General features: G+C 39.6%; 1 protein-coding gene across 3 annotated transcripts in view; it reads right to left on the bottom strand.

Annotated features, from left to right (window-relative positions):
- Positions 1-443: 443 nt before the first annotated feature.
- The window catches only part of veph1 (ventricular zone expressed PH domain-containing 1), a 177,810-nt gene continuing 158,434 nt past the window's right edge, over positions 444-19,819 (bottom strand). For 2 of the 3 annotated variants that reach the window (XM_037539969.1, XM_037539970.1), the window contains exons 13-14: positions 5,315-5,451; positions 444-1,415 (exon numbers count right to left, since the gene is read on the bottom strand). In XM_037539969.1, the coding sequence (XP_037395866.1) occupies positions 1,179-1,415; positions 5,315-5,451 (374 nt within the window). In that variant the 3' untranslated portion in view covers positions 444-1,178. The remainder of the gene's footprint in view (positions 1,416-5,314; positions 5,452-19,819) is intronic. The other variant, XM_037539971.1, reaches the window with a different exon arrangement.

The following is a 19,819-nucleotide window of genomic DNA, read 5'->3' as shown; positions in this document are numbered from 1 at the left end:
CAACTCATCAGTCCATAAAACCTTCCTGCACATCTCAGGTGTCCAGTTTCTGTGGTTCTAGTGCAAATGTTCTTTTTCTAAATGTTTCCTATTCTCAGCAAGAGCTTCTCGACAGCTACACGTCCTTTCAGACCCATAGTGCTGAGTTAACTTCTCACAGCGGAAGGATGGACAGAAACACCCATGGAGTTTGCTTTTCTCTCAAAGATGAAAGCTCTAAGTGCTGTTTATCTGATGGGGACAGTTTTGTTGGTCTACTAGGTCTTGCACGGTTGTTAGGAGACCAGTTTTAGAAACTCAGTCGTAAGCAAAATTTTGAGTGCCCCTGGTCAATTTACATGTTCTGTTGATTTTCTAAGTAAAAATATATGAGAACACACCCTCTGCAGGGAACATAGTTACAGCACATCATTTAAATGTATGTATTTAATGTATTTCATGTATCTTTGCATATGCCGGTCTTGTTTAGCCATGCTAGTTGTTCACTATCGTAGAAACTTGTCATGTAGAAACTTATATCTCAACTTTTTTTTTTGAATAATGAAAAGTCCAGTGACTATTTCCCCTTTGTTATAATGTTATGATGAATGGATCATTAGAAAGACTCCAGAATTACTTGGAAAAAACATTTACCTTAACTTCCATTACAGTACAGAATGTTTTTCCTCTTCTATAAAGTTACCATTTTGGGGACATGAGGTTTTCAGCAACATTATAATTATAGAATGTTCTGTTAAATATGCTTCCAGCTTTTTTCTGACACTGAATAATAACATAATAACATGTCCTAGACATTTTAACTGGAAATGAAAGGTTGGTCTCTTTTGCACAGCACTGCACACTGATAATCCAGCACAACCCCAGACTAGAATCAATCTAATCTTTCACAGATTTCCTGCTTTATCACCATCAGTTGCAGCACAGTACTTGGAGTGAAGAATGCTGGTTTGCACTGTGTTAGGAAACCCTGCGGTTTGACATTAAGGGCTGGAAGTTTAAGCCAACAGAACTGAAGTTTCTGCCTTTGGAAAGGAACATCCAACAGTCCGTTTAGTCTTTGCTGTAGCACATACTCATCTAAATGAAGTCACTTTGGAATTGTTTGAGTCCACAGCATCCACTGAGTGCAAACTCCCATTGCCAAAGCACTGTCTGGTAGTAACAGTAGTCCTTCAAACTCACAGGTATGTGGTAGCTTCACGGTTCTCGCGCTCTTTGGCCTGGGCTACAGCCACGTTGATGCACTGCAGCCACTCCTCGGCGTGCTTCTCGTCCCGTGCCTTCAGAACGTACGTCTTGCTGTCCGTGAAGATCTCGAAGGCCCGGGGCAGGCCACGGTCTCGCCGTTTTTTCGCCACCACCTTCACGCTCTGTACCTTGCTCAGCTCAATGGTGCTGTCGTCCAGCTCGTCCTTCTGGGTGGGAGGGCAGGGGGCCAAGACAGAAACCAGGTAAGAATAATTACAAACACAGGCTTTTTTTTTTTTGACTTTCATTTTTACATATTCAATAATCAATAATACTGGGTGATTCAAAAAGATTCGTCCCATTTCAAAATGATTTATTTCACTCGTAAATCATTACAGAACACTGCAGTAAACAAATGGTTTAATTGAGCATAACGTTTATTATGTAATTGTACAAGTGCTCAGTATGAACCTCCTCCAGCTGTATGGACAACATCAGCACCATAATCAAATTCATTCCATACTCGATTGAGTATGTCGGTGTCACTGTACTCTCTTTCAACACAATTTCGGAGATCATCCAGTGTTGTTGGAGTGGCACATAACAGAATCCTTAACGTTCTCCCACAAAAAAAGTCACACGGCCTGAGACCTGGTGATGCTGGTGACCTTTTCTTGGAACTGTTGGTACCAACAACAAATGCTCTGCGCTGTTGGAGGTTCACTGCCTTATTGACCGTCTAAACTCTATGACCCCTGTTTCAATTGGATTGTGATTGGTTCCTAGGTGCCTCATTGTTGTAAAAATATGGTGCTTTGAAATTGGATGAATCATTTTGAATCACCCTGTAATTTCTACATGAGCAACAAAGAACTTGTCTGTAATTCACTCGTAACAGCACAACACACACTAACACCATGGGGGTCCACGGGGGTCCTGACCACTGAAGAACAGGGTAAAAGGGGGCTAACAAAGTATCAGAGAAACAGATGGACTACAGTCTGTAACTGTAGAGCTACAAAGTGCACCTATATAGTAAGTGGAGCTGATAAAATGGACAGTGAGTGTAGAAACAAGGAGGTGGTCATGATGTTACGCCTGATCGGTGTATCATCAGTTATGATGATCAGTATCGTCAGTTCAAATTTATGTATTGAAGTCAGAATAAATCGCATGTATATGCTGCACTTGGTATGTAGAGGGTTACAAATGATATCAAGTTGTGAATCATTTAAGGGAGTCGAGCTGCAAATCAGTCAATGACTATGAGTTATTTTCCAAGTTGCTGACTCCACACTTCTTCTTGAAAGAAATAATATCCTTTCTTTTATGTTTTTTTTGTTTTTTTTTTAGACATAGAAACAACCAAAACATTCTGCACACCTGCAAAACAGAATGTAAAGCAAATATAAATGGAATGAATAATGTAAGTATAGTATATTAAAACTACACTCTCAGAAATAAAGGTACAAAACTGTCACTGGGGCAGTGCTCCTCTTGTTAATGGGGTGGTCTCCTCAAGGGTACATCTCAGTACTTTTGGTCAGGGAACATAACTGTACTATAATTCTTTTTAAATGTTATGTTCTAAGTTGTAGAACATTGTTCTGAATGCACACGTTACTAACCAAAGAACGCTGAAAGACTGATTGTATAAAGTTCGAGTAATGAAGGGGAAAGTATTGCTGCAATTCCCGCTTCAGGTTAAATTACAATGGACAGATCCAAAGTTTTTTGGAGAAGTCTTGAAGACACATGGGAACAGAAGCTAGGGAGGGTTTGCAGGTTATGAGGGTTTGGGGTCTTGTTTAGTGTCCTCTTTTGATAATTACCATTGTTTCCATCTCTCTTCCTGACTAAATTTCATTCTTTGCGTCTTTGCTCGGACTGCCAGGAAGCTCTCGGGATGGTAAGGCACAGGATGTCGTCCAAATCAATTTACGAAAAGTGCTCCATGCTCCACACACCTTGTCTCGTCCCCAGGCTTTTTATTTTATTGTTCTGTTTTAAAACATTTGTTTATGAAAAGGTACAAATATGTCATTTTCACCTGGAAAAACTTATTTAAGGAGCACAATTGGACCTTAAAACCACTGCTGTACCTTTGAAGGAATACTGACATTGTACCTGGACAAACAGAAATGTACCTGCACCCAGCCTTTACTTCTAACAGTACATGTGCAAAGTGCGGTAGCACATTTTCCAAAAAAATCACATTTGGTGTACACAATATCACTAATTCTACACATTTTTGATTTAATTCATAGATGCCCCAATATATCACACAGATACCTGTTTAAAGGCCTCCAGGGTTGCAAATGTTATCCGTTAAAAACGGGAAATGTTTTCCCTTCCACACTTGGTGGGAAGAAGATAATGAAAACAGAGTAGCCAATGAGCTTTGTGCTCAATGGTACGCCCCCCCTAAGGGTCTTGTCTACCAGTACATAAAATGCGAACACACTTCAGGTGTGTGTGTGTGGGGGGGGGGGGGGGGGGGGGGGGGGGTCCATGAACCGTGCCACATGTCTCAGAATAGCATTCACATCCATTCACCTCTCCAGCAGATTCAGCGGACAATCTGTTCTGTGTTATCTTCAAGTGCGCACCATACATGAATGCACACGTTACTAACCAGAGAATGCTGAAAGACTGATTGTATACGGTCCGAGTTATGGAGGGGAAAGTATTGCAGCAATTCCTGCTCCAGGTTAAATTGCAATGGACAGATCCAAAGTTTCTGGGGAAGTCTTAAAGACACATGGGAACAGACGCTAGGGAGGGTTTGTGGGTTATGAGGGTTTGGAGTCTTGTTTAGCATCCTCTTTTGATAATTACCATTGTTTCCGTCTCTCTTCCTGACTAAATTTCATTCTTTGCTTCCTTGCTCGGACTGCCAGAAAGCTCTCGGGATGGTTAGGCACAGGATGACGTCCGAATCAATTTGCTAAAAAACGCTCAGACAAGACAAAGAACTTTAGGAGTACTTGTCAACCGTGTGTTATGGCATCCCTCCATGGAGCTGGTAGAGAACAGAGGACCATCCAGATAAAATGACTGGCATCGTCACAAGCATTTCGCTAACACAATAAAACCAAACATGTGTGTAACGAGGGAAATCTGTCCATAATTCAACCTGGCACAGCAACAGAGAGCAAAGACAGCAAATAACACAGAGATGCCCCACATTGTGCTTCTTCAAAGCACAGCACATAAAAACTATTTGGAAGTCTGGGTATATGCACAAATACAAGCCCTTCCTGTCCCTGCAAACACTGCAAACGCCAAGCATAACTATGTGATTAAAAACCATAAAGTCAATTTGTATGCTGAAAAGTGACTGTCGTTCTATTTTTCCCCCAAAGAGATTTTCTCCCAAGCATGGCACTCCGATACAAAGAAGGTCCTGTTGTTGTGCAGTTAAATGAAATTACGGTAACAATGATTCATGCATTCAAATTGACAAAGGAGGAAAAAGAACAATAGATCTAATTTCCTTGTGGCTTGGGCTGAATGAATTTCCCTCTTTTCCTTTATCAACCGGAGCTGACTATTTCTTTATTTGGATTTCTTCTCAATGATGACAAACTGACCTCAAGTCTATTTCCTTTGTTTTCACTGCATGGTTTTGATTGTGGAATCTCTTTTTGCACAACCTTGCCTTTTGCTCCAAGCTCCAACTTTCGCATGGAAGCCCTAAGTCCCAGAACAAAAATTTTCAATTGATGTGCAATGTCAAAACACGATGGTAGGCTTGTAGTTCCCCTTCCCCTTTTTTGTGTAATGTTCTACTTTTTGGATGAAAGTTTCCCTTCTCTTTATGTATAAAGAGACATGAGTCATGTCGTTATATCATGCCCTGGCTCTGGGCGTACCCCAAGGCCCCATACCGGGGCCTACATTATTCTGTTCAGCTTGAGTGAATCCTCTAAAGGCAGGTCAGGCCTTATCAAAAATTTTCTGTTGTTCCACTGGCTATTTTATCATGAGAGGCAGGTGAAATATAAAACAAAAAATTACAAGAGCGTGACAGGGGGAGGTTACTGGTGAACAAGAAAGCAGATCCAGCAGTACAGGGATTAGCTCATAGCTTTGATCTGTTGCAGTATGAGATATGAACACCTACTGATTTCCCCTTCCGGAAGAGGAGTTGGTTGCCAGCCAGAGTGAAGTAACGGGTTTTCCAGCGCTTGATGAACTTCCAGCGCACCTGTTTTTCCTTCAGTTTGCCCTCAATGAGTGGCTGGCCATCCTGGTTCACAACTGAAAAGACAAAAGTAATAAGGCAATTGTAATGTACTGTGACAAAATCCATATGGAGTAAATACAATGTTCCACATAATGTGGGATGGTAACACTTAAGCTGATCTAATGTTTCATTTCTCTTCATTATACTCAATCATTTGCACACATGGAGCAGCTATGGATTGCCTCCTGAAGAAGCCATACATATTAAATACCTGCTGTCCAGCTAGACCACTATTAACATTCAATTCAGAAGCCAGATAACCAAAAAAGAGAGATTAAACAAGTCCTGCACGGATGTAGTTCCACCAGTTTTGTGTTTCCCTTGCTAAATGAAGAGCTGGATAGAGTGGAAAAATATTAATATCTCAATGTCCCAGATGGTTTGGGCATTGAACATTGAAGCATCTAATGCTGTCTGTGTAAAGAATAGGGATGAAAATTAAACTTTATTTTCAATAAGAATATCCAAAAGATTTAACATTCATTTAGCTAGCACATGCAGCTGACATAAGTTTTAATGACCTGATTATTCCAAAGTTTTGTCTTTGTGTTGCCTCGCAGCAAGAAACACCTGGGTTTGAATCCCAGGCCGGGGAACCAGAGTCCTGGTGTGGAGAGCATGTTCTCCCTCAATGGGGATTCCACTGATTTAATCGCAATTTTGGCGGAGAAAGTCATTCAGAGTGGATTGTTGTGGAGTGGTGCATTATAGAGAAGACAAACAACCAGTGAACCTACATGTGCATTTTTATATGTAATGTTGATAATATTCAAATAGCATTAAATAAGTAAAAGTAGGTTTTCTTTGGGTCCTGTTTGGCCTGCATGCATTTCAGGTCTGGTTCCGATCACCACCACTGTAAGGAATTCTGACTAAGAACGTTTCTCTAGAACAGAGCATGTCATGTCAAACCAAATCTGCATGACTTTATGTAGTCTAAACAATTCAAATATAGCAGAATTCTCTCTTAAGGTGAGAGAAGTAACAGCTATCCACGGCCATCTTTATAAGCCAATCAGTTCTTTTATTTCATTTCAGCTAAACAGATTTATATGGGTAATATATCACTGCTGTCAGAAGAAAACCTAATTGGGGCAGTCGTGGGCTGGAGGTTAGGGAACTGGCCCTGTGACTGGAACGTTACTGGTTCGATCCCCAGAGCCAACAGCACATGACTGAGGTGTCCTTGAGCAAGACACCTAACCCCCAACTGCTCCCCGGGCGCCGTGGATAGGGCTGCCCACCGCTCTGGGCAAGTGTGCTCCCTGTCCCTAGTGTGTATGTGGTGTTTCACTTTACAGATGGGTTAAATGCAGAGGTGGAATTTCCCTGTTTGTGGGATTAAAAAAAGTATCTCTTAATCACTTAATTTTTGTTTGACATACTCTGAATAATTTAGCCTTTTACATTGTGTATAAATTTCATGATGAATGGATCAAAAGAAATGACCCAAATGACTTTGAAAAAAGTCTGCTTCTGGCATATATATATATATATATATATATATATATATATATATATATATATATATATATACATATATACAGATCAGGCAACAGTATCCAGATATTTTACAAATGGATCTTGAATAAAGTAACATAAATAAGTTAGGTTAACATTCCACTATATATTTAAATGTGACCAGATGAAGAGAAAAATTAAAGTGAGCATTATATAAGTAAAATGCTTTGCTGGTGAGCAATTTCTTCCCATCTGAACCAAGTGGCGGGACAAAGTGCTCCACCGATCAGCAATTCCAGTAATAGAGGAAGCAGGTTTTAGCTCTTCCAGGACAGCACAAAGAATCCCATTGTCTGCAGTTCTTATCCCCCTTTTTTCAGAACTGCGAATGAGGGAAACAGACAAGATTCTGATGTGGTGTGATATCACCTCCTAAGATTAAGTAAGAGATCTCTGCAGGTTACTAAAAACTGCTGCTCTCTGGCAGAAGTGCCCCCCCATGGATTCTAGGATAGAACACTGGAACATTGCTCTGTCTTGTGCCACCCAGTCACAAAATAACAGTCTTGGCCTCCTGCTAGAATAGAAGAGTTCCTGGAAAAGGGGGAAAAGTCTAAAATGATGTCATTTGGTAGTCTTGGCTAAACTACCACCACTGAGGACGGGACCAGCATCTTGTTGTACAACCCCATTTCTAAAAAAGCTGGAATGATGTGCAAAATATACAAAAAAATGCAATGATGTGCAAATCATTTAAACCCTATACGTAATTGAAAATGGTATAACAACAACATATCAAATGTTGAAACGGAGAAATTTTATTGTTTATTGCAAAATATTTGCCCATTTTGCATTTGATGTCAACATAACATTCCAAAAACGTTGGGACGGGGGCAACTAAAGGCTTATAAAGGTGTAGAATGCTAAAAAACACCTGGTATTTAATTGGTAACAGGTTGGTAACATGACTGGGTATAGAAGAGCATCTCAGAGAGGCTGAGACCTTCCGAAGTAAACATATGGAGGGGTTCACCACTCTGTGAAAGACTGTGGAGGCAAATAGTGCAAGAATTCAAGAATAACATTTCTCAACATAAAACAGCAAAGAACTTCTGCTTTTTATCGTCTACGGTACATGATAACATTAAATGATTCAGAGAATCTGGAGAAATCTCTGCATGCAAGATACAAGGCCAAAAACCAGTATTGGCTGTGATCTTTGGGACCTCAGGTGGCATAGCATTAAAAACAGACCTGATTCTGTAGTGGAAATCACTCAGAAATCACTCAGAAACACTTCTGAAAACCACTGTCTGTGAACACAGTTCATCACTGAATACATAAATGCAAGTTAAAACTTTAAAGTGCAAAGAAGAAACCAAATATAAACAGGATTCAGAAATGCTGCCACCTTCTCTGGGCCCGAACTCATTTAAAATGGACTGAAGTGAAGTGGAAAAGTGTCCCGTGGTCCGACAAATCAACATTTGAAACTCTTTTTGGAAATCATGGACACTGTGTCCTCCGGGGCTAAAGTCCACTCAGCTTGTTACCAGTGCACAGTTCAAATGCCAGTATTCATGATAGTATAGGGGGGCTGTAGTGCATAATGGCATGGGTGGCTTGCATATCTGTGAAGGCACCATTAATGATGAATGACATACACAAGTTTTGGCAACATATGCTGCCATCCAGATGACATCTTTTTTAGGGATGACCTTAATTATTTCAGCAAGAATATTCTCCATGTATTACAACAGAAGTTCAGTGACAGTGTATCATTAGTAACACTTTTAGAGACTTTAGTCCTGTGTCTATTAACTTGCCACCCTGAATAGTACAGCTGCATGCAAACACTTTTTTTTTGGTAATATTTCTTTGATTTTGATAATAAAAATGAAAGGCGACCGAAGAGTGAAGTATATTCATATTCACAGGTACACAGACAGATAAACCCAAGGGGGCTTGAGCCCCTGTTCTTTTAACCTGTATAAGTGATGTCTTTGTTGAGCTCGTAATTGAACTCATGAGCATCCCATCTGGTGCAATTCCACCCACCTGGGCAGATTTCAACAAATAGTATTACTAAGATAAAGACTAATAATGAATAAAAGTACTTGTTGACTGTAATAAAAATAAGAGTTTCAGTTTCCATATTTAATTTCATATTTAATTAGTTAAACAGCACTTTACTGACTTATCTTAAATACACTGCCACCTTAAATTCAGTTCTTCCTTAAATCTACTGCCACCTTAAATTTACTGATACCTGAAATTCAATTCCTGCTCAAATTTACTGATGCCTTAAATACACTGCCACCTTAGATTTACTGATACCTTACTACATCCATCCATCCATCGTCATCCGCTTATCTGAGTCCGGGTCACGGGGGCAGCAGCCTAAGCAAAGAGGCCCAGGCCTCCCTCTCCCCCGTCACTTCCTCCAGCTCTTCCGGAGGGATACCAAGGCGTTCCCAAGACAGTTGAGAGATATAATCCCTCCAGTGTGTCCTGGGTCTATAATCCCTCCAACGTGTCCTAGGGAGGCATCCAGAGGCCATCCTTACCAGATGCCTGAACCACATCAACTGGCTTCTGTCAACGTGGAGGAGCAGAGGCTCTACTCCGAGCCTCTTCTGAATCGCTAAGCTTCTCAACCTATCTCTAAGGGAGAGCCCGGCGACCCTGCAGAGAAAGCTCATTTTGGCTCATTGACTCATATCTCAAAAAACACTGCATTGTGACATTATTTGTGGCAGTTCTAAACAGCCCGCCATTTATTTTCAATGGAAAATTTTCATCTTTAAACGTTTTTTCCTCAAAAACCTTATACTGGATCGGTCCAAAAAGTTCAAGCACACTGCTCTCATTTATGAGCAACATTTTTGCAAAATTTGGTGGATGTATGTCAAAAACTGTGCACAGTGAAAAGCTTACAACAAACTTACAACAAAAATAGAACAACAATGGAGTGTCAATCAAAACGGATCTATATTCCAGATCACTGACCTCAAAAGAGACAACATATGAACTGAACAGAGCTATCCAGTTTCCTCATCCCACAGATGACTCAGACACAAAGCTGGCAGTGTTAAATATTTACTTAGGCCACGGGTATGACAGAAAAAGCACTCTTGCTTCCATGAATCTCTCTTAATCCCCTTGTTCATCCTCTCTTTCTGTGTGTGTAGGTTTGTATGGTTGTGTGGCAGCGCTGTAAACACTGTGAGTCCCATGTGAACAAAACCAGAGGAGAGCAAACAGAAGCATCTAGGCTTTATGGAGGATCTTCTAAACACCTCAGTGTTGACTTGCTGATGGACGAACACAACAGTTGCTGAGTGTGTAAGATGCTGCTTAAGTACTTGTTTGGCTGCTTGCGGTCATGTGAACCAAGTGGACCAGTGCAGGTCAGGCCAGAAACAGAGGAATGACCGCAAAAGCTCTAACATAGTTCTAAAAAAGGTCCATGTGACCACACCAGGGGCTGGCACGGTTCACTGGGAGTTTTTTTCTTATTTTAGACCTAAGTGCTGCCTCTTGACCTGTTAAGAGTCAGGCTTCTTGGATGGAGAGCAGGCATTTTCATGCGGCATTGTTAATGCACATAAACTGGCAGTTTGAACAAGGCAGCGGGTTGTCTGCATCCTTACGTTAAATTCAATACTTTTAACACAATTGCAGAGATGATGTACAGTACTGGGCAAAAGGCTGAGACCACCCAGATCTCAATATCATTGAATTTGTTTGGGGAATGCAACCAACTTCTAAGACTGAACTTTGGAGATGTGGAAAAATGTCCCTGCAGATAAAAGCAGTTCTCCTGAAAAGAATGGAAGCAGAAATAAAAACAAAATACAAAGGGTGGACATATTAAATATCATTTTGACTCTAAATTAAATAGATGATAGGTGGTCTCTGATGTCTGCACAATCAAGACTTTTTAAGGACCCTTGAGGAGAAAAAGAGTTGTGCTACAAGTGAAACACATCAGCGTTGAATATGTCTCACAAAACATTTTGTGTTTTCCAGTTTTGCTGCTATTTTAAACATAGGATGTGAGGGCACTGCAAACTTCTGAGGGTTGCGGCCAGTGTTTGTTAGCATGATTGATGAAGAAGGTTCCAGAATTCCCTGGCATCAATCAGCTTCACTGTTGCCTCACTCTAAATAAAAGAGGGAAGCACGTACGTTCAGATATCGTTCCAACAGGTCCTGCTGGGAAAATACTCCATTCCACTCAGTCTTATTTCATAGTTAGTAAGACAGGAGCTGTGTGCTGTCCAGCTACGATTTCAACCTTGGAAAGCAGGGAGACTGCGGTATGTATTGTACTAGGCCTACTTTATCAATGATTTACAACCCCAATTCCAGTGAAGTTGGGACATTGTGTGTCATTTTGAATGAGTGAATATTTGCAAAAAACAATAAAGTTTATCCGTTTGAACATTAAATATCTTGTCTTTGTAGTGTATTCAATTGAATATAGGTTGAAAAGGATTTGCTAATTAACGTATTCTGTTTTATGTTTTACACAATGTCCCAACTTCACTGGAATTGGGGTTGTATTAAATTGACATGGTTGAGAAACTTATCAGTTTAGCACTATTGTTGGCCACTTGTTTAGCATTTGTAATGGGATAGCTGAGCACTCATCACCACACAGCTAAAAACACTCTTTTCTTTTTTAAATTGTGGCTATTAGAAAAATTGCAGCTGTGCTTTTCCAGCTGATGAAAACCACCAGACATTTTCTCCCACTGTCACATGACAGATTTGTGAAATGCTCCACTGTTGAGTGTTTGTTGTGTTCTGACCATAAAGGATAGTTTAAAACCACAATTAACCACCCAGGAGCAAAAATCAGCCTCCAAACTTGAAAGAAATAATGATTTGACATTTATCGCGATATGTATCGAATGATATGAATTTTGTTTATGCTGATAAGTTTTTTGGCCCAGCTTTAGAAGGAAATGCAGAAGAAGAAATAGATCCATTAAGTAGTAACAGTGACAAAGTTATCATTCTTTTTTTAGCTTTTAAGAGACTGGAAACAGCCCATTCTGCTAAGAAAACAACCATCACGAGGAGATCCAGCATCTCACGAGAACTAAAGCTCTGCTGCGGCTCAAGTTTGAGGCTCTGCTTCAACTTGTAGCTCTAAGAATTAAAATGAGCAAATAAACCTTAAGAGCAACGACGAGTTCTGATGTTATAGATGGAATTAGTGCATTTCCTGTTCTTGTGTAAAACGTGGACTTGATGTGAATAGGCCTTTTGGCTTTATTGTCTCTTTGGGCTCAAATGGAAGCTGTTTCAGATATACAGAATATGGAATATGGATAAATTATGAAAAAAAGATATTTATTGATAATTTTGTCCTGATTCAGTCACTTTCATCCATTAGATAGACAGACAGTGAAGTGTGAGTCATCTCTCCTGAGAACATGTTTTCACTGCTACAGAGTCCAGCATGCTTTGCACCACTGCAGCCAACACTTGGCACTGAGCATAGTGATCTTGTGTGCAGCTGCTCGGCCATGGAAACCTAAATGAAGCTCCCAATGCACAGTTCTTGTGCTGATGTTGCTTTCATAGTCAGTTTGGAAGTCTGTATTGAAGAACGCAACAGAGGATAGGCAACATTACAGCCCTCTCTGCCTGGTCTAAGGCTTCACGGCTGTGCTGTTGTTGCTCCTCGATGCATCCATTTCACAATACTAGCACTAGTTGACCAGGGCAGACCTGATCTGACTGACCTCTTCAGTACAACCTATTCCACTGCCAATGTTTGTGTGTGGACACTCCACACACCTTTTGCCATACAGTGGAACATCTCAAATTTCTTTGTAACATAAAAAATCAGCTACAATTAAAAATAAATGAGTTTATGCATAAATAGCACTACTGCTATTTACAATTTAGACTATAACTATGTAAACATACATTGTCCTAGTCCAGGGGTTGGTAACATGGGGCTCTATATATATATATAATCCCTACATAAAACTGCCATATACTTACACATGCATGTTCGTAGTGCATTAATTACTCAGTTGCCTGAGGTTGTAGGAATATTACGTTTCGTAGCGTCATCAATCCCGGGAGGAAGTTTTTCAAAATTTGTGAAAACATTTATAATTCATTAATATTAACATTGAGCTTCCAAGAAAAAAATGCAAGGTTTCATAACAATGAAATGGAAAAATTCTGTTGTTGTGAAAAGTAATTTAAACCATTCCTATGTACAGGAATGAATTGAATAAAGATACATTTATACAATATGAAGATGCACTTATTCTCACAGAGAGCTCATTATGTTTGCTCTTCATCTCTCTTGATCATCATTTTCTTCTTTGACTGGATCAGGCAACATTCCTTTTAAACCACCGGATACTCAGCATTACCCCTTCCCTCCTCTATCATAAACCACAGAGACACAACTAAAACATGGGCAGTTCGTGACCCGTAGGCTAGTGTAGATAGAAATCTGGAACAGATGCAGTCTATGTTGAAGGACAGTCCCTTTCAGTTAGATTTTCTGTCTTTACCAGCGAATCCTATTGTTCTCAGCAAAAACACAGCCAAGATCTAACATTGAACTAATTCAAACCGGGTGTATCAATTGAGTTAAAAGAACAGTTTGGCAAAAGATCAAATTTGCACAATTTCCCCTTTATCCCAAATGCAATTGACCAGCCAAGACATGTTTGGTGTCTAAAGTTTAACCGTCCATTTCTGTCATTCCAATCTTAAAACCAACCAGTTACAGCTGGTCCCAAAGATACCAGCTGTGGCGTCAGTACGGAAGAAGATGCCGCAAACATAGTGCAGAGAGGCGAATGCTCTTTTATTTTGAACAAGAATTTCAACAGGCAGCAAAAAAGCCCTGTCCAGTGCTCTCCCTACACATAACATGGGAGGGGGTTGTGCGAGAGGATACAGCATCCATGGAGGGGGGACACTTCAACACGGTGTAAACCCACTCTCTTTGGTCACAATTACTCCAAACACCAACAAAACTGCACCACCCGAGAGCCGCTTTGCATGGCCACTGTCAAAAATACACGAGACTAAATTGCGACAAAACACAGACAATGGAACTCCTAACGACCACCTGCAGGACCCGGTAGACCACCAAAACCGGCCCTATCAGATAAACAGCACTTAAAGCATTCATCTTTGAAACCCTACCGTTACTTAAACAAGGAAAAAGACAAAAAAGAAGAAAATAAGAAGCTGCTGGTGTTTTCAGAGTAATGGACTGACCACCCCAGAGTCCAGCCCTCAACATCACTGAATGTGTTTAGCATTTCTTGGGTCATGAGAAAGCTGTAATAAAGATAAAGGGTTCAAAAAGGTTCTGTAAAAGCGATACTCTTTTTCATGCCACATAGAACCATTTTAAAAGGCTCCATCTGATTAAAAGAACCAAGTGTTTCTTTCATCATAGTGAAGAACCATTTGGCCATGCAATGAACCATTTACAGATGGAGTGTTTATGGTTCTACATAAAGTCAAAGCCTTTAGTAAAGGAACCTTGATGGACCATTTTTAACAGAAATCTATCGAACGTGGACACTATATACTGAACAAGTGTGTAAATTCACACATAGTTATTGAGGCCTCTCTGTAATTTTCTGTTAAATATTTGTATCCAGCTTTTTCCCTGATACTGATAAATGAAGGACTTGCACTTAATAGCCATTTTGACTGAAAATCCACTCACTACACAAGGAACACTTTAGTGAAAGGACAGATTTGTCCTAAAAGGGAATAAAAACCTCACGTTATCCAGGGTTTATAAAGTCCTGCTGCAATAAGTAAAGTTGATTTATATATTGTATTTTTAGTTACTCAAAATTAAATGAACTAATGGCTATCATGCCACTGCACTACCCTAGTTTTCATATAAAACTTTCCCTACATTGAACTCAAAGAGATCAAAGACAATCATGTGAAATTAAAGCGAATAGCCACAGGACACCATGCGATGCAATGATTTTGCCACCAGTCAGGGGTGTTGTTTGGCACGACATCAACATAGCTTGTTAACAATGGGCTACGGTTGCTGAGTAACATAATAACTTGGCTTATTATTCAACTCATGTGGGGTCACATGGGTATATCCAATATTTTACAGCAGTGGCTCAGCCAATCAGATTGTAGAACTGAAACTCGTTTTATAAACAGTTCTTCTCATGCTAAGATTGATCATCTAAGCTGAAGTTTTGCCGTTCCTGGGAATAACGACTAAAATATTGTAAAGGGAGATTTGATCCTCCATCAGCACTTTTACTCAGAGACATTTAAGAAATATGAGTAATATGGGCTCCAGTCTTTTAAACAAAACAGCTCAAAGTAAAATGTTGCCATAGGCTAATGAGTAACATGTGTGTGCTGACTCACCCCATGACTGTGCATGCCTAAATGACAGGCCATAGAGAGGCTTGACGGCATTGGCCTGGAACGCCAGCAAGACCGAACATTCCTGATTCAAGGGTACATTGAGCACAGAAAAACAGATTTCTTAAGAAAGCTCTGCAAATGAAAGACGATTATGTTCTAGAAGCTGTTGTTGAGTCTGCATGATGCTTCGTATTGCTGCGCCTTAGTTTTGTTCTGCGTCCGCTCAGGCACAAAGAGGCCACCGTGCCAAACTCCAGGGAGCATCTCTTCTTGCTCTGTAAACACATGCAGAGCTGCCCACGCGGAACAGGTCTGTCGGCTGGGCTTACTCACAATCAGGGCCTGTCTCTGTTGATTATACTCGTGACAGAATAAACTACAGGTTGTTTCAGAAATTAATACATTTTTAAAGGCCAAACGGAGACTTTCACAGATTGTAAAACAATTTAGCCAAAAAACAAAACAAACCAAAACAAAACAAAGAAATATGTATGTCATTGTTTTATTTCCATTCTGCAAAAAGAGACCAACATGAAATGTTTTACCTTTAATGTCAGTTAATATAAATTAATTTTATATTTTTTAATTCTGGGGCATTTCTATTGGTCTGATCATTTTTTTTCTGAGATATTGACAGAAAGTAAAGGACAGCTGTGTCAGCAAATTCAATCTAATGCATTTTATTTACTTTTTTTTTTCATTTTTAACAACACTTTCAGAATTTTTGAGAAATGTTGCTTTGAGGCAGTCATTTCATGAACTTTTCACAGCTGGTGCATAGAATAGTGAATGAATAACAGTGATTAGTGACCATTCCTGTTCATTATAATAGTGTTTAACACAGTGATCCTAATTTACAAAAGTAGGGAATAGTGATAAGAACCATTTCTGTTCACTATAAAAGTGTTCCTGATTTACAAACGTAAGGAAGAGTGTTTAGTAACTATTTTTGTTCACTATAATGGCGTTCTCCATAGTGTTCCTTATTCACAGATGTAGGGAATGGTGAGTAGTAACCATTTTTGTTTACTATAATAGTGTTAATGATAGTCCTCATGATTTACAAATGTAGGAAATAGTGATTAGTGACCATTTCGGTGCACTGTAGTAGCATCCTGTATAGCGCTCCTGTGGCTCTAATATAGTGAATATTGTTTAGCACTTCATTTGAATAGTGTTCTACACAGTGTTGCTGATTCACAAAATTAGGAGAAAAGTGATTAGTAACCATTCTTGTTCACTATAACAATGTTTAACACAGTGTTCCTGATTTACAAATGCAAGGAATAGTGATTAGTAGTCAGTTTTGTTCATTATAATAGTGTTCTACACCTTATTTCTGATTTAGAAATGTAGGGAATAGTGATTAGTAATCAATTTCGTTCACTATAATAGTGTTCTACACCTTATTCCTGATTTAGAAATGTAGGGAATAGTGATTAGTAGTCAGTTTCGTTCACTATAATAGTGTTCTACACCATATTCCTGATTTAGAAATGTAGGGAATAGTGATTAGTAATCAATTTCGTTCACTATAATAGTGTTCTACACCTTATTCCTGATTTAGAAATGTAGGGAATAGTGATTAGTAATCAATTTCGTTCACTATAATAGTGTTCTACACCTTATTCCTGATTTAGAAATGTAGGGAACAGTGATTAGTGACCTTTGTGTTCACTATAATAGAGTTCATGAGAGCCCTCATGATTTACAAATGCAGGCAAAAGTGATTAATGACCTGTGATAGTGCTCTATGTAGCACTTCTGTATTTCTAATGTAGTGGATAGTGTTTAGTTGATTTTTGTTTCCTATAATAGTGCTCTACACAGTGCTCCTGACAAATTTAGAGAAAAGTGATTAGTAACCACTTTGTCCACTATAACAGTGTTCACCAAAGTGTTCCTGATTTACAAATGTAGGGAATAGCGATTAGTAACCATTTTTGCTCACTATAATAATGTTCAGAATAGTGCTCATGATTTACAAATTTAGTGAATAGTAATTGGTAAACACCTCTGTTCACCATAATAGTGTTCATGACAGTGCTCAGATTTTACAAATGAAGAGAATAATGATTACTGGCCATTTCTCTGCACTGTAATAGTGCTGTCTATTGTATCCTGTATTTCTAATATAGTGAATAGTGTTCAGCACTATTTGTTTCCTATGATAGTGCTCTACACAGTGCTCCTGATTTACAAATGCAGGGAGTAGTGATTAGTGTATTGTTTTGAATGCACTGCAGGACCTCTGTCAAGCTTTGGTCCTGCCAAGGCAAGCACCCCGACTCCCAGGCCTGCTTTTCCAGCCTGAGCTTCTTTAGCTCTGCAAACATTACGCACACCCTATTAAAAAATCACTACATCTCCTCCGCACATGGAACCTGTCCGGCACACCAAATAGGGCCGTGAGATGGCAAGCGTGTGTGAGCTTAATGAGCAGCCACTCTTGTGGAGGTCTAAAATGGGCCTTTTATTCTCACCTTGGCTTGCTTGTTTGTGTTTCCTAAGATGAAATCACTTCTTGCACAAACAACAGCAAAAATCCCTCTGTTTCAGCAGATGACGTGTTTAGCCTTGATTTTTTCACCACACCCGAGTTCGCACCACCAGCTATGGAAGCAAGAGTTTTATGGCCAATGAACAGCGGACAGTTCAACACCTCTAATTCCACAAGGTCAACAAAACGCAGGAAAGAGTAATTCGGGGAAAAATCTGATTTGCACAACTTTCTTCTGACTCTGCTTTTTTTTTTTGCTCTAGAGCTACAGACCTAATGTAGCTAAAAGGTGATGGAAGCTTTTCACTCAACAAATAGCACTGTACTAATCAGTGAGGCACCAAAATGAAAGTTTTTAGCTGAAACCTGAAACAGTACATGCCACAAAATCCTCGACAACAGAGAATGGTTATGCTAAGGCAGTTAATTCTGTTATTATGGTACAGTACGGTACGATTTTCTCTCTGCTTTTGTCCATTTTTAAAGCTAACCTCTGCTGAAAAAAAGACCATTAGTATTAAATCCCACTGTTTTGCTTTCTAATGAGAAGTGGCTCAATGGTTAGCATTAGAGCCCAATAGTTTTCTATAGGACACATTCAGATCTCATTACGAAGCCATCATATGCATCTGGTATCAGTTCCAGTACCACTGCTCAGCTAGAATCCCAGGAAAACACCAAATTGCTGACCACTGGACATGTGGACCATCCTGAAATCCTGAATTATGAAACTTTGGACAACTTCTTTGACTTTTTAAAGCAGAGACAGTATATCACACAGCAGGGGTATTTAATTCAAATTCACTAGTCTCAGTGCTCACCGTAATGCACAGATCTGATTGGCTGAGTAGCATCACGTGATATTTACAATGCATGAGATTAGTCTGTGAGTTTCCTGGGCTGCTAAAGCTACCATAAAAGCTATAAACATTACGCTGATTAAAGGAGGACCACCCCATCAAAACGACATATTTCTCCACAGTTTATAGGTCCAGGTCCGCATTAGGACAATGTCTGGGTATGGACTCGGACTGTGGTTTAAAGAGTCATAGGGCAAAATATGTACGACAGAAATCACAAAGGTCCACACCTATCTTCTCTAAGATGTCCATGTTGTTTATGTTATAGTATTATAATCATGCAAATGATCTTTGCCACACCATTAAAGTTCTCACAAACAGAAAACGTTCACATGCTCCTGATCTGGACTGCTGTGGCTGCAAAATCCATGGATCTTCATAATGCTGGACAAATATTTTTCTTTTGTGTCCATTTGTTCTTGCAAATATATTGAAGACTAATACCAAGTTCAAGGAGATACTGTTTGAGAGGAGGAGTAATCACCACTGCAGATTCTTTACTCTGGTGTTTTGCCAGAAAATATACCCAGGATTGCAAGTCTGAAGACTGTACTGAGCCAGAGAGCCACAAAAAAAGAAGATAAGGACCTCTGAGTCTGGGAATTTTGTGAAGTTTGCTCTAGGAGCAATTGTTGGAGTTGGAAGTAAGCTTGGTATGTGTTTCTAAATGATAATTTAGCGTTAAAATAATATTTTGCATGTTGTGGAATAACATCTACTTTACACCACAATTAGCCCCCCATAATACCATGCATAATAGTGGTGTACTAATAGTTAAGTAAACTGCAAAATTGCTATTTATTATGTGCAATTTCCGAAAATTGCCATGCTGAATCATGTTTGATATGCTTTTGGAGTAAAAAAGGCCTCCTACTGTATGTGCTACGTTTGAAGACCTGCCTGAACAAGCTATTAAAACAATATGACAGAAAGATCAAATGTTTAGTGTTATGCTGCAAACCAAACAGTACAACAGACTAAAATAACCACAACATGATGGGCTGCCCAGCACTGTGCAAATGCGAATAAACCTATGCATGAATCCCAACACACCCACATCTACCACACAAGGTCGTTACCCTAAAAACCCAGTCATTACCATAGATGAATGGTTTCAAGGGAAAATCTAAGTGTATGAGTGATTATAGGTTT

The sequence above is a fragment of the Pygocentrus nattereri genome, chromosome 7, assembly GCF_015220715.1.
Source record: "Pygocentrus nattereri isolate fPygNat1 chromosome 7, fPygNat1.pri, whole genome shotgun sequence".
NCBI classification, from domain to species: Eukaryota; Metazoa; Chordata; class Actinopteri; order Characiformes; family Serrasalmidae; genus Pygocentrus; species Pygocentrus nattereri.
Note: the sequence above shows the minus strand (reverse complement) of the source record. Positions and strands in the feature narration are given on the sequence as shown.